The sequence below is a fragment of the Gallus gallus genome, chromosome Z (genome assembly GCF_016699485.2).
Source record: "Gallus gallus isolate bGalGal1 chromosome Z, bGalGal1.mat.broiler.GRCg7b, whole genome shotgun sequence".
NCBI lineage: Eukaryota > Metazoa > Chordata > Aves > Galliformes > Phasianidae > Gallus > Gallus gallus.
This window is the reverse complement of record NC_052572.1, coordinates 24,146,864-24,160,452: the sequence shown is the minus strand read 5'-3', so window position 1 is coordinate 24,160,452 and position 13,589 is coordinate 24,146,864. Positions and strand designations below refer to the sequence as shown.

General features: G+C 36.2%; 1 protein-coding gene across 3 annotated transcripts in view; it reads left to right on the top strand.

Annotated features, from left to right (window-relative positions):
• SV2C (synaptic vesicle glycoprotein 2C) overlaps positions 1–13,589 on the top strand; it is a 101,537-nt gene that overhangs the window by 70,647 nt on the left and 17,301 nt on the right. For all 3 annotated transcript variants that reach the window (XM_429151.8, XM_046905608.1, XM_046905609.1), the window contains 5 exons: positions 2,721–2,854; positions 4,711–4,800; positions 8,980–9,090; positions 10,634–10,722; positions 11,334–11,498. In XM_429151.8, the coding sequence (XP_429151.3) occupies positions 2,721–2,854; positions 4,711–4,800; positions 8,980–9,090; positions 10,634–10,722; positions 11,334–11,498 (589 nt within the window). The remainder of the gene's footprint in view (positions 1–2,720; positions 2,855–4,710; positions 4,801–8,979; positions 9,091–10,633; positions 10,723–11,333; positions 11,499–13,589) is intronic.

Sequence of the window (13,589 nt, the reverse complement as noted above, 5' to 3'; positions counted from 1 at the left end):
TAACAAGGAAATACTATTTAGGAAGTTACACCTTTCAAAATGTAAACCCAAGTGGTAAAAAGCAGATGGGGTAATTGTAGTACTGTGTGTGTAAGTATTGTGGCATGGTTTAAATAACAAGAGATGGTATTTTGACTGTGTTGTTCTAAGAGATGAAAGCCCCTCTTCTGTCGTCTCCTTTCTAGAAGTTGCACTGCTGCCTGATTGGTCTGACTGAAAATTAACGAAACCAAAAGAAATAGTTCTGCAAGTTTTATACCAGAGGGTTTTGTACCGTAGCTTAACATATATAATTAACATAATTCTAAAGATTATAATAGAATGTGTACAAAATACATACCCCATTACATGATTCCTAATTGCCTTGTCAACTCATCCCAAACCTTCCTTTATTTTTTTCCTTCCTTTCTGGTTTTGTTTTGTTTTTCATCTTGACTTTTTTCATCTGACATTCTATTTTTGAATAAAATTTATCATCAAATTTAGCTTGACATTTTAGATATCTTCTTTTTTGTTGGATGGAACTTTGGAGGAGGAAAGCATGTCTATCTGGATCCTTCCTTATAAAAAAAAAAGTAAAATGGCAGTCAACGGTCATCACCAGTATTGTTGCTGATTTCACTTCTGTCTTCTGGGGCTAAATGAGGATGTAAATAAATCTGACAACGCTTCTGCAACTCAGAAAATTTGTAATGAATAAGAAAAAACAGGTTCCCAACTCTACAGCTCAGTTTCATAGAGCTGTTGATAAAGGGCAAAGATAAACCACGGGTACAAGTACTTCAATTAGACAACTGTTCTTTTTCTAATAATGAATTTATGATCCAGAACATGAGATCTTTAAATTACAAAATTACTGTGTTCATTACAGATTAATATTTCATTTAAAGAAGTATTTAATAAGACATTTGGTACTCTGCTGTACCAGTTGTTTAGTGATATTCAATCTGATTTAATTTACTGTGTACTTCGTCCAGAAAGAATCAGTTAACAAAGAAGTATATCAGATAAATCCAGCATTTGGACTTTCATTAGCCAGTATTCCATTTTCTTCCGGTAACCACTTCAATCACTGTTGCTATTCTTATCTTCCGCTCTACTTTTAATAAGCTTTCCTTCAATATTTTGCCTGAAATATTCTACAGAACTAAAGCCAGACTGAAGGTAATTACCTAAATCATGTTTTTATCTTTCTTAAGATATGGGGTTTTTTTATTTCTTGAAATTCTCTCATTTCAGTAGTACAATTCATGCAGTTAGATGTTTTATTAAAAAGCTGAACTAATGACCCCGAAGTTTCACATGAGTTTTTTCTAGTACTTCTTTTTGCTTTCTTCTTAGTAGTCCACACTCACGTATATTTCAAGATCTATTTCTCAGATGAGAAGATGTTTTCTCACGTCACCTTTTTTTTCTTAAGCTCTTTCCATAATTACAAATTGTCTTCTTCAGTGTAAGGTTTGTTGATGTCAGATAGTTTAAATACTAATTTATGATGTTTAAATACTAATTTATTTATTTATTTTTCCTGTACGTCCAGTTAAGAGGTGGAGGACATTTTACTTTCAGCAGAGTTGAAGGAATTGTATAGTGCTCTGGAAAAAATGTAGAAGTAGAAATTAGGCATTAAAAATTTGCACTGTATTACATTATATGACAGTGTTACTAGGAGTGTTGAAATTAGCTCCTTGTAGAGAATAGCTACAAAAACAGATACAATTGCAAACCTTAAAATTTCACTATTCCTATCTTGTTTTGCAAGGTTTAAAAACGATTTCCACTGTATTCATTTTTATAAAATAGCACAGTGAGTACCACAACAGAAGCAGCTCTTGAAGCTCCAATCTACTGATCATCCGCACCTGAGGGAACCAGTGGCCTCAACCATACGTACAACTCAAGGAATGGAAACATTAATTCAGGAGTAGATTCACACACACACACACACACAGAGTAAACAAACAAATAAATAAATAAAAGAAATGAGATATAACCATATGCCAGTATTTCAGTGCTGAGTTAGTACTGAGAGTTTCAAGATACTAATTTGTACTGTCAGTACAATGCTGAGTTACAAGATACTAATTTGAAGAAGGTCCAAGAGCATAAGTTTTATGAGCAATTTACTCTGATTTTAGAGCTTCTGTTTCTAGCAGCCAAAAACCATATTGCTGTAGATTTTCCTGCACTGTTTCTTCAACACTTTTCACACATTTCTGCTGTTTCTTCTTTTTTCATTGTTTTCTTATAATTTACTATGAGAATTCAGTGCCCAATATTCATTAATATTTAAAATAGCTTCTAAGAAGAAGATCTTAAGAAGCCAAATAGGTTCTGATTTTGTCAGTACAAGATAATATTTTTTTTTAAGTTTCTCGTTTAGTAGACACACTGATGTGACATTCAGAGTTACAAAAATCAATAAAATATATCGTCTTAGCATTTCTAAGAGATTTTTAATTCTCCCTTCTTCCAATATTGAAGCAAAACTGCTCATCTGTATGTCATCTTAGGTATGATCATGGCATCCCTTCTTCATTACTGTGACTACTTTCATACAGGTTTTGCCAAGAAACTTGACATAGACTTCCTCGTCTTTCTGCATAGTATGGATGTTTTTCATATTGACGTGCAGAAGGTTGAAATTGAAAGTGTAAGATTACTTGTGAAATCATTTATATTTGTGAAAATAGAATATTCTTGAATTTCTTCTTTCTCAGGATGGAGCTTCAGCATGGGATCTGCTTATCAGTTTCACAGCTGGCGAGTATTTGTGATCGTCTGTGCATTGCCATGCGTCTCCTCTGTGGTAGCCCTCACCTTCATGCCAGAAAGTCCACGGTTCTTGTTGGAGGTATAACTTTCAACATGTTTTTTGGGTTTCAATGAAAACTATTTCTGTGTTTACAGTTGGCAAGAGACATCAAAGATAACAACAACAAAAAGCATCTTTAATTATATCAGTAGCAAAAGGAAGACTAGGGAAAACCTGGGCCTGCTGCTGAATGAGGTACCTTGGTAATAGAGGACAATGAAAAGGCAAAGTTATTGAAAGCCTTCTTTGCTTCAATCTTTACTGTTAAGACTGCCTAGCAGGAATCCCAGTAGCTTGGAGATAAGAGAGTCTGAGAAAAGAAAGAATTCCTCTTGTCTCTGAGATTTTGGTTAGAGGTTGTCCAGGCAAACTCAATGCACATAAATCCATGGGCCTCAATGGAATATAACCATGAATGCTGTGTGAACTGTTTACCAAACCACTGTCTAGCATCTATGGAGAATGGGAGATGTTCTTGAAGACTGGAGGAATGCCACTGTCACTCCAGTTTTCAGAAAGGACATGAAGGAGGAGCTGGAACACTACAGGCCAGTTAGCCTCACCTCTGTTCCTGGAAAGTTATTGGAGCAACTTATTCTGGGTGTCACCTCTAAGTAAGTGGAAGAAAAGGAGGTTATCAGTAGTCAGCATGAATTCACCAAGGGAAAATCATGCTTGACCAATCGGATAGCTTTCTTTGAAGTCATGAGTGGCTCTCTCTTCAAGGAGAGCAGTGGATGTTGTGTACCTTGACTTCAGCAAGGCTTTTAACACTGCTTCTCATAATATCCTTGTACATAAGCTTAGCAAGTGTGGGACAGGTGAGTGGATAGTGAGGTGGATTGAGAACTGCCTGACTGGCAGAGCCCAGAGGGTTGTGATCAGTGGCACACGGTCTAGTTGGAGGCCTGTAGCTAGCAGTGTTCCCCGGGGGTTGGTACTGGCTCTGGTCTTGTGCAATATCTTCATCAGTGACATGGATGAAGGGACAGAGTGCAGCCACAGCATATTTGCTGATGATGCAAAGCTAGGAGGAGTGACTGACATGCCAGAAGGCTGTGCTGCCATTCAGGGAGATCTGGGCAAGCTGGAGAGTTGGGTGAAGAGGAACATTTTGAGGTTCATCAATGGCAAGTGTAGAGTTCTATACCTGGGGAGGAATAACTACATGCATCAGTACAGGTTAGTGGCTGACCTGCTGGAAAGGAGCACTGCAGAGAAGGATCTGGATGCAGTGTGTCTTTGTGTCCAAGAATGCCAGTGGTATCCTGTTTTCTTGGGATGCATAATCCAATTCTGGGCACCCCAGTTTGAGAAAGAGTGGGAACTATTGGATAGAGTCCAGCTGAGGGCCACAAAGATGATGAGTAGCCTGAGGCATCTCCCTTCTGTGGAGAGGCTGAGAGAGCTGGGATCATTCAGCCTGGAGGAGACAGAGAGGGGATCTTACCAATGCTTACATATACCTGAAGGATGGGTATTGAGTAGATGGGGCCACAGTCTTTTCAGCAGTCCCCAGGAACAGGACAAGGTACAACAGGCACAAACTGGAAAAAAAGGAATTTCCCTCTGAATATGAGAAAAGTTTCTTTACTTTGAAGGTGACAGAGCACTAGAACAGACTGCCCAGAGAGGCTGTGGTGTCTCCTTCTCTGGAGATACTCAAAACCCACCTGGACTCTTTCCTGCTCAACCTACCATAGGGAACCCACTTTAGCAGGGGGTTGTACCAGATGGTCTCCAGAGATCCTTTCAAGCCTGTACTGTTCTGTGATTCTGTGATTCTGTGATTCTCTGATTCTGTTTACACAGTAACACTGGTATAACAGGTGATAAGATTATTCAGTGGCTATCTGAATGTATGTTTTGTTTAAATGCTTTCATCCAATGTTTAGATTGGAAAACATGATGAAGCTTGGATGATACTCAAGCAAATTCATGACACAAACATGCGAGCTCGTGGTCAGCCTGAGAAAGTCTTCACAGTGAGTATTATTACACTTAATGTTCACCACCTAGCGTATCAACCAGCTTGCTGACTGGTGATATCTTGAGTGCTTAAGCAATCAATATTACTCTCCATGGCAAAGCAAATAATTTGCACTGTAAATATCTAAGTATAGGAACTGAGTTCCTATGAAATTGTTATACATTCAGCAGATGTTAAGATCCCAGCCTATGGCCAGCATTTTCTTAAGCATGTGAACTCATAGTTGGGTAGTTTTTTCTGTTGTGTGGGGATAATAAATAGACTCTAGCTGTAACGTCTATCATGTTTAATAATAACAGTAGAAAAATGTGGAAGTCTAAATCAGCTGATATTTTTTTCTTCTGAGATTTTGATTTTTTTTTCATTTTTACCAGCTAAAATAACATTTTTTAAATTTATTGTCATTATTTTGAGATACTGTTTTTACCAATATTTTATTTTCTTGAAATATCTTGCAAGAATTTTTTTTTTTTTTTTTACTTGCAGATCTCATGATAAAGCCATATTCAAAATATTGATGGGTTGTTTCTATGTGGAGGACAAATTATTCAGATTATTCAAATTATTCAAATTATGGGTCCTTTTTATGCCATCTTCTCTATTTAAGAAGAATATACACTTTTTCTTCCCCCTCCTCCCCCCAATCCCCTCTGAGTACAGTAGGACTAAATAGAAGAAAGCATTTTTTTTTTACATTGAAAACCAGCCTCCCTTACCAGCTTGTGTTGTACCCTGGGAGTGCTGGTACTCTGCTCCCTCTCATAGGAGCTCCCTCTCATGTAAAATTTTATTCCTCTTCCAGGGGCTTTCTTCTTACATTAATGCACATATAACTCAATTAAGAAATCCTCTTATAGGTTCTGCATTTGCAGGCAGCCTGAGAAATGACCATCTGACCATAAAATTTTACTCCACTAACACTTGCAACTTATTGTCTTGGATGTAGTTTCTATAACCCACATTTAATTTTTTTCTACAAGGAAACTCAAGAATTTGGCCTGAAAGGAAGCTGGTTAGTGCATCTATCGTGTTACAGCTGCATTTACTGGTACACCAGTGACCTAGCCCTAATACTATCCAACCTAGCCCTATTTTATTTTATTAGTCTTTATTCACACTATACACTTAGGATGTAATTTCACATTTGACTCATGCTAATCTGAGCTGCTTTTGAAGGTATTCCTGCTCTCGAGTCACCTTTTCAGTTTCTTCCGCCAGCATGGCTATCCACTTATCCATTGCAGAGCCTGTCAGCCGTAGCTTAAATCCTATCCACTAGTATTAGTTTAGGCACGGGGAAGAAGACAGAAATGTATTGGGACAAAAAACGTGAGAAATGATCAGCTGTAGTATCACATCACTATTTGGGATTTTTGCCAGTTCTGCCATGACCACTGAGAAAACACAATAACAAGGAGCTGATTAGAAAGCGTGCAATGCATGTCAGGGTTACACACTGACAGAAGTCCCTACACCCCCTAATGTAGGCTTGTGGTAATATGATTAGAAAATGCATCATTGTCTCCTCATTGGACAATTATTAGCACTTTATCATATTAAGCCCACAGCGCAAAGAACTTCAGATTTCCTTTTAGTCTATCTTTCTCTTTCCCTTTCTCTCTCTGATTTAAATAAGAACTGGCTACTGTGACATTCTGTGTTGGAAAATTATTCTCCTAGCTCTCTTGAGCTCCATAGCTTCATCCAATTTAGGTCAATATCATTGTATAACTTAAGTGTTAGCATTTTCCTCTGCTTTCTGACAATAGTTACACCAAGGAGATAAATTTTGATCGTATGTTTTCTACTCCAACAGCTGGTGTAACTTTAATATTGTTATAATTTTAGGGTGTTTTTGTTTGTCTTGTTTTCCTAGATCATATTGATATCATCTTTTTTGAGAAGCTTTTTCTTTTTTTTTTTTTCCACAAGTCTTGTTTATTCTTGTTACTTAACCTGTTGAGGAATTTACCTTCAAACCTTTAGAAAAGAAATACGTCAATTGATGAGCAATTGGTTTAAGAGTTAGAAATTACAAATTAGATATAATCTAATGATAAATTGTGGAACTTGTGGAAATGGTAGCTCAAGATACTTTCAAAAATGTATTCTGAGATGAAACAGATTTCAAATAAGTTGTTAAGCCTTCATATAGATGCTTAAATTCCTCCCTGGGTCCATAAAATATACATTACTTAGATAATTGGCTTAAAGGTTAAAGTAAAAACAGACAAATAAATGAATAAATAAAAATCCTTCTACCTCAGAAACCAAAATTCTCTCCATTCTTTCACTGCTGTGTACAAAAATTCTTTCCATTTTCCTGTTAATATTTTCCTTCTCAGGAAAACTGTAGAATTTTAAACATCACTGTGTATTTCTACACATTGCTATTGAACAGAGGTTCTCTTTTCATTTAAATAGGTATTCACACTCTCCCTTCCCCCTACCGGCCCCCCACATTCTTCATCCCTGGTATGCTGACAGCTAAATTTGCATGGTCCAGATGGACCATTGTCCAGATTCTATAGGAGCTTTTTTGTGTGTTAAAGGACCGTCAAGGCCATGGGCTTTTTGTTCCTAATCACATGTAGTGGTCCTGGACATATATAATTCCCCCAGCGTTTACTGCTCCAAACAAATCAGGTGGCCTGGACACTGAAAAGGCCGCAGTTCAGCTGCTTGCTCATGAAGTATTGCTCACTCAGAGAGTATTATGCAAAATGCTCTTTCACTCAGAGATGTAGCATGAGAACATTTGAGGAAGTCTGTACATACAGGGGTTTTGATAATATGAGAGGACTCAACTCTAAATCTAGACCAAGTCTTTTGGATAAAATATTTCATAAAAAAATCTAAAATCAAATAAATGATAGAGACAGAATTATTGGTATTGGAAAGGGCATGATGAGAAGGTTACAGGTTTTGGTTATAATAGTTTAGCAAGACAGTGATCTTTTTTATTTCAGAAATTAGGTTGGTAACAGGTAAAACCACTTAGTGAGCTATGTTTTGTTTCTGTTAATGGGATGAGGCTGCTGGTCCTTCTTAAACATAGTACATCTATAAAAACAGTAGGCTGAAAGGTAGAACCTTACCATTAATACCACTATTCCTTGATTCCCTGTAGTCAACTCTGATACATCTGTTGGTGATGTCCTCGTTTTGTTAAGAAGAAACAGGATCTATTTTGGCTGCCAGAAACAGCAGCTAAAAATCAAATCGCCTGTCTGTTCATCCTTCCCTTCTCATATGTCTGTCATTTTCTCCATTTTACTTATTTTCTTTCTATCCTCTTTCTATTCATCTTTACTTTAAATGAACTGTAGATGAATACACTGTGTTTTGCAATTAGTAGGATGACAGAGGAAACCAGAACTATACAATAGTATATTCAGTAGGTCAAGGAGATAAGACCATATTAAAAATTTGTATTTTCCTATACTTCAATATGGAAGAAAAAATTAGCACTGTAAGTAGCATTACATTCTCTGTCACTGGTAGTTCTGTATTTTTCCTTTATGCTTGTTTACCTTATTTCAATTTAGATGTAGGAGATGATTGCTCATAACAGCAATAACATGTACAGTTCCAGCTCATTACATCTAATTTTTTCTCTCCCTCTTAAAAAAGGGTAATTGAAGCCTACACCTGAAAGACAAAGAGAGTTCCCTGTCTGCTGCTACAGGAAATAAGAACAAAAGAAAAATGCTATCCAACTATTAATTCTTGATATTTCAAAGCTTCTGTAGTTATTACTGTATAGTTAATCAGTAGACATTCAGTGATGCGTTAATGGCAAGTCAGAAAAAATATCAAGCTCTGGACATGCTTGGTTGAAGGTTTAAACAATGTTTTATTCTTCATGGCATTAGAGACAATACAGCAAAATTTGAGCAAAACCTCACAGTAACATGTTGTTTCAATCAAAGGAAAAGGATTTCCTGCATGGTTTGAAAGTAGAGCTTTTCCAATTCAGTTCCCCTCATAATGAACTTTGTTATTAAAGTGTGCACGTTCTTTCATACTTCTAAAACATTCCTAATCTAAACACTGGTTTAATACCTGTTCATTTTTAGTTTATGGGATTTATTAAAACCTTCTAATACTCCTTGATATTCTGTTCAGTGCTTCAAGGAAATGCAAATATTTGCTGTTCTGTTTCTATTTCTAGGTTAACAGAATTAAAACTCCAAAGCAGATAGATGAGCTCATAGAAATAGAGAGTGATACAGGAACTTGGTACAGGAGGTGTTTTGTTAGAATTCGCACAGAGCTATATGGTGTAAGTAACAACATCTCTATTTATTATGCAATTACCTTTTATAATTAGCATTGAGAAATGCAATAAATTTTTTGAACTAATGCTTGCAATAACTGCAATTCTACATTTTCCAAGCAAGTCAGTAACCAGTGTAAGATTCTAGTTTCCTGGGCCAGAAAAGGCATAGACGAATCACAGGTGTTGGTTGTAACTTCAGAGGAGGAAAATGTTGCATTGGCCTTTACAGAAGTGATGGCTGACATTTGCTCAATCTCCACAATAGAATTTGTATTGAAAATATGTGTTAATATCTACATGTGTGAAGAGGTGATACGTGATGAAATTAACAGGCTTTACCTCCAAACGGTAAAGTCATGAATAACTTGCGTAAATGGATGTCAATAAGGCCTTATAAGCAATTGAATATGCATATATTTTTAATATGTCAGATATTTTACAAGAAAACTACATCAGAGGTAGTTCAAAGAGATTAATAGATTACTACATACCCATTGAGATTGTGCTCCACTTTTTTTTTTTTTTTGTAAGATCAAAATTATGCAGTATCATCAAACCTTGAAATGAAAGTTGAGCAAATACTCATTAATTAAAAAAAAAAATCCACATCACTGAAAAAGTTAAAAAAGAGCTTTTCACAGGTGTTAAAATCTGGCATCTTAAAGCTTTCAAGAGCTATAGTGAAGCACTGTACAGACAGTTTTGTCATATATTTCAAATTGAAACTGCTTTGCTTGGAAAAAATGACATTTTCCATACGAATAACAATACAAAACAAAATGGGAAGTGTCTACTTTTAAACTTATTTGTTTAGGAATTTAGTATTTCTATTATAGAAATGTTTTGTTGTTGTTGTTGTTTTTTTTACTTTAGCTTTAAAGGAATTGCATCTTGACTGTTTCACATCCTTGTTATTGCACTGCACTAGCCTCTGGGCAAGAGTGGCTTCCCTGGTGCATGATATCCCCTAAAAATTCCTAAAACAAACTGGCTCTTGTCTTGAAAAGGAAGACATTCCTGGGAGAGGAAGAGGAAAACACCATTATCAGTCAGCTCTATTTTAATGTTTCTGACCTGGTGGTAGCCCTAGCTTTTCCTCGTATGGTTAAAATATCAATTTCTATCTGTAGTAGGTTATGACAGATCATACTACAACTGAGTCCCTGCTGAACTACTGAAGATAATTTCTCTCAACTTAAAGCTGGGAAGTGAGAAGGAGACATTTCTGAGACATACTTCGGCTGGGCTATTTAAGATAGTGAATGAAGCTACCTACAGGACGCAAAGTTCTGCGTAGTCAGAGAACAACAGAATTAATGGACAAAGTGAAAATAAACCAGAAAGGCATAGAATGTTATTGTTACCTGGTAATAGCCAGAGGACAGTGTGCTTGTAACAGAAGCCCAGCTATCAGTTCTGTATCAAGGTCACCTGCTCTCTCTGATTCCCTGAGGATGCAAGCAAATCAGAATAAAAAACCTTCTACTATTTAACAAAATTACTCAGAATACAATTTAAAATGAGTGTATTTCCTACTGCTTTTCAGATTTGGTTGACTTTCATGAGATGCTTCAACTACCCAGTGAAGGATAATACAATCAAGCTCACAATTGTGTGGTTCACCCTCTCTTTTGGGTAAGAGCGGTTCAGAAAAAAATAAACCTGACTCAGAGAATGCCTGTCTTAGAACACTGGCATCTTCTGGTGTTGAGATCTTTCAGTATTTTTATACAAACAATTGACAAGCACATAACTGTGATTGTTTCAACATTTTAAAAGTATTAACCTGGTGCCCTAATTTGAAAGTAAGTTCATATTCTGCAAGTTGGTTTTCTGGGAGTCTTCAGGTTAGGCTTAATTTATACACTGTTTAGAAGCTCTTTGTCTGTCTGTTTGTATCAAAAGGCAACATTTAAAGCAAACACTAGAAAAAGATTCATCTCTGCAGCCCCCTTGGTCTGCTGTTTATGAAGAGCTTTATTCTTCATGTCTGGATGCCCACAGGACTTCCCAGTCTTTGTCAGGGCTGGGCCTGGTGTCTGAGCCTCTCTCACCTCCCCAGCAAGAAGCAGGACAAGTGGTTATCCCACCCTTTGGGACAGAAACAGACAGAGGGAAAGGGATGGGAAGAAGGAAAAGCCAAGATGTGGGGACCTTGGCAGATTAGAGCTCTGGGAGCATAGCCCTACTGTGGTTCCACTAGAGTAGGCCTCAGGGTATAACTGAGCATTTTCTGTTTTTCACAGCTACTATGGCTTATCTGTCTGGTTTCCTGATGTCATTAAACACCTTCAGTCAGACAAGTATGCATCTCAAGTGAAAGTCTTTCGCAACGAGGAGGTTTCAAATTTTGTCTTCAACTTTACACTGAAAAATCAAATTCACAGCAGCGGAGAATACGTCAATGACAGGTTTATAGTTGTCTTAATGATAAATAAATGCATGTATTCTAGGAAGTCTGATTAATATAACATTTTCCCCTATCAACTGATAATGGATAGTTCTAGTTTTTTTGTTGTTGTTGTTTTGTTTTGTTTTTTTAAGGTCTCTATTCTCAGTCTCATACAATTTACCATAATTCAGTCTTGAATAGTATGCTGGTGCGTGAGAAGTGCTCCTGTGTATGCCTTACTTGCTTTAGTGTTGGATCCCTCATGCCAGCACTGCTTCCCTGACCTCCTGAAAGCAGACTGAAAAGCAGACCGGAAAGCTCACATTAACAATCTTTCTTTCCACAGTGGGATTCAAAGGTTTTCAGACCCAGCATGCGTCATGACATTGTGGGCAGAAGGGGAAGGATGTACTTTCATTTACATTGCTATTTTTTACTTATACTGATTTAAGATGCTTCTTTGAAAATATAAAACATTGAGGGGATAAGATCTTAGCACAGGAAAACAGAAATTAATTGTTAGTCCAAAGGAACAAAACCATGAACAGATCTAAAATGGGAGGACAACACTTTGGCAATGTCTTTTTTTCTTTTAAACGGAATGTATACTTACTAAGGCTCTAGCTAGACTTTTACAGATACTAGATAACTTAGAAGAAAATTAAACACATCTGTTTTAATCTTTATCTTAAGAGATAAAGAAAACCACCTTTTAAGTGGTCTCCTGGATAACCTGGTGATAAGCATTTATTATTTCCATATGAAAAGATATATCTAAGTAAATAAAAATAATGATTTTATTAATTCAGGGCTTTTCTTCTTCTTTAATAAGAACTCGAGTTTTGACACAGCTTATGCATTGCAAATAAAAATGAGTTATCTCATTTTTAAACTAGCAATTACATCCCAGTTCAATTCCTTTCCAAGAGACATCTGTTATTCTAATAGCAAAGAACCTTTTATAGTCAGTAAGCTTTAGATGTTTTGTACTCTGTCAACCAAGATCTTATTGATCTGAACTCAAAATTACTGTAAAACATTAAGTCTAATACTAATCCACTCAAAAGCACTTTCAAGTGTGCAAACTCAATAGGCACCTGACAGTTATTTGAGATTCACAAGCTATTTTGAGCAGTAAGGTGAACTCTTCTGATATTTTTTATCCACAAATGTTCCAGTATTCCTGTCACTCTTAATTTCAGTGTTTCTTTCAGCTGGAAGATACTGAAATACTTCACTTTTTTCTTCATTACATTTCTGTTTGGTTTAAATTCAGATCACTGTGATTCCATTTTTAATATAGTCACAACATATTTCCTTTCAAAACTTGATATGGCATCAGGAGCTTGTAGGACATATAAACTGTCTTTCCTATTACATCTGACTAATCTAATTGCTAAATGCTCTTTGTTCTCCTCTGATATTAAGTTAATTTTTAAAACGGAAAGTGTTATATGTAAAATGATGAGTTGACACTGAACGCCAACCTGATTTTAATCAGTGTCAGAAATGAGAAATGATAGAGTAAGTAAAACTAATGGGCTGAGAACACCTGCTTTTCTGACCAATACAGAAGGAGAATCATTAGCTAGTACTTCTTCTATGATAATCATAATTAGTTTTTGCTATACTTTCTCATCAATATTCAATTCCAAAAACATCACTGCTGAGACTGTAATTCCTACTGTTTAAAACTTAACGTTTTCTATGCTGCTGTTCCTACCATTAGACTTGTAAGACAAACACTTAGCTAATCACACCAGGTTTAATTAGACTAGAATCAGATCTGTGTTTGGAAGGGTTTGCTATTTTAACTGTTCTTATACAACAGTTTAAGCACTATTTTTTGAAGTGCTGACACTTTGAATGAAGTCTGCCAGCAAAACTGTATGCCTTTAGTTGCATCTTTTTCCAGACCTTTATGTAAAATGAAGTACATTAGAAAAAAGGCTGCTTAATTACTACATCTGTCTTTTTTTTTTTTTAATTTTTTTACCATAGCATTAGTATTAAGAGCACAGTGGAAAAGTCTTACAGGATTGTTTGAAGCCTAATAACGTTTAGTTAGGAAGTAACTACTAGTAAGATTCTTTGTCTTTAACTAATTTAA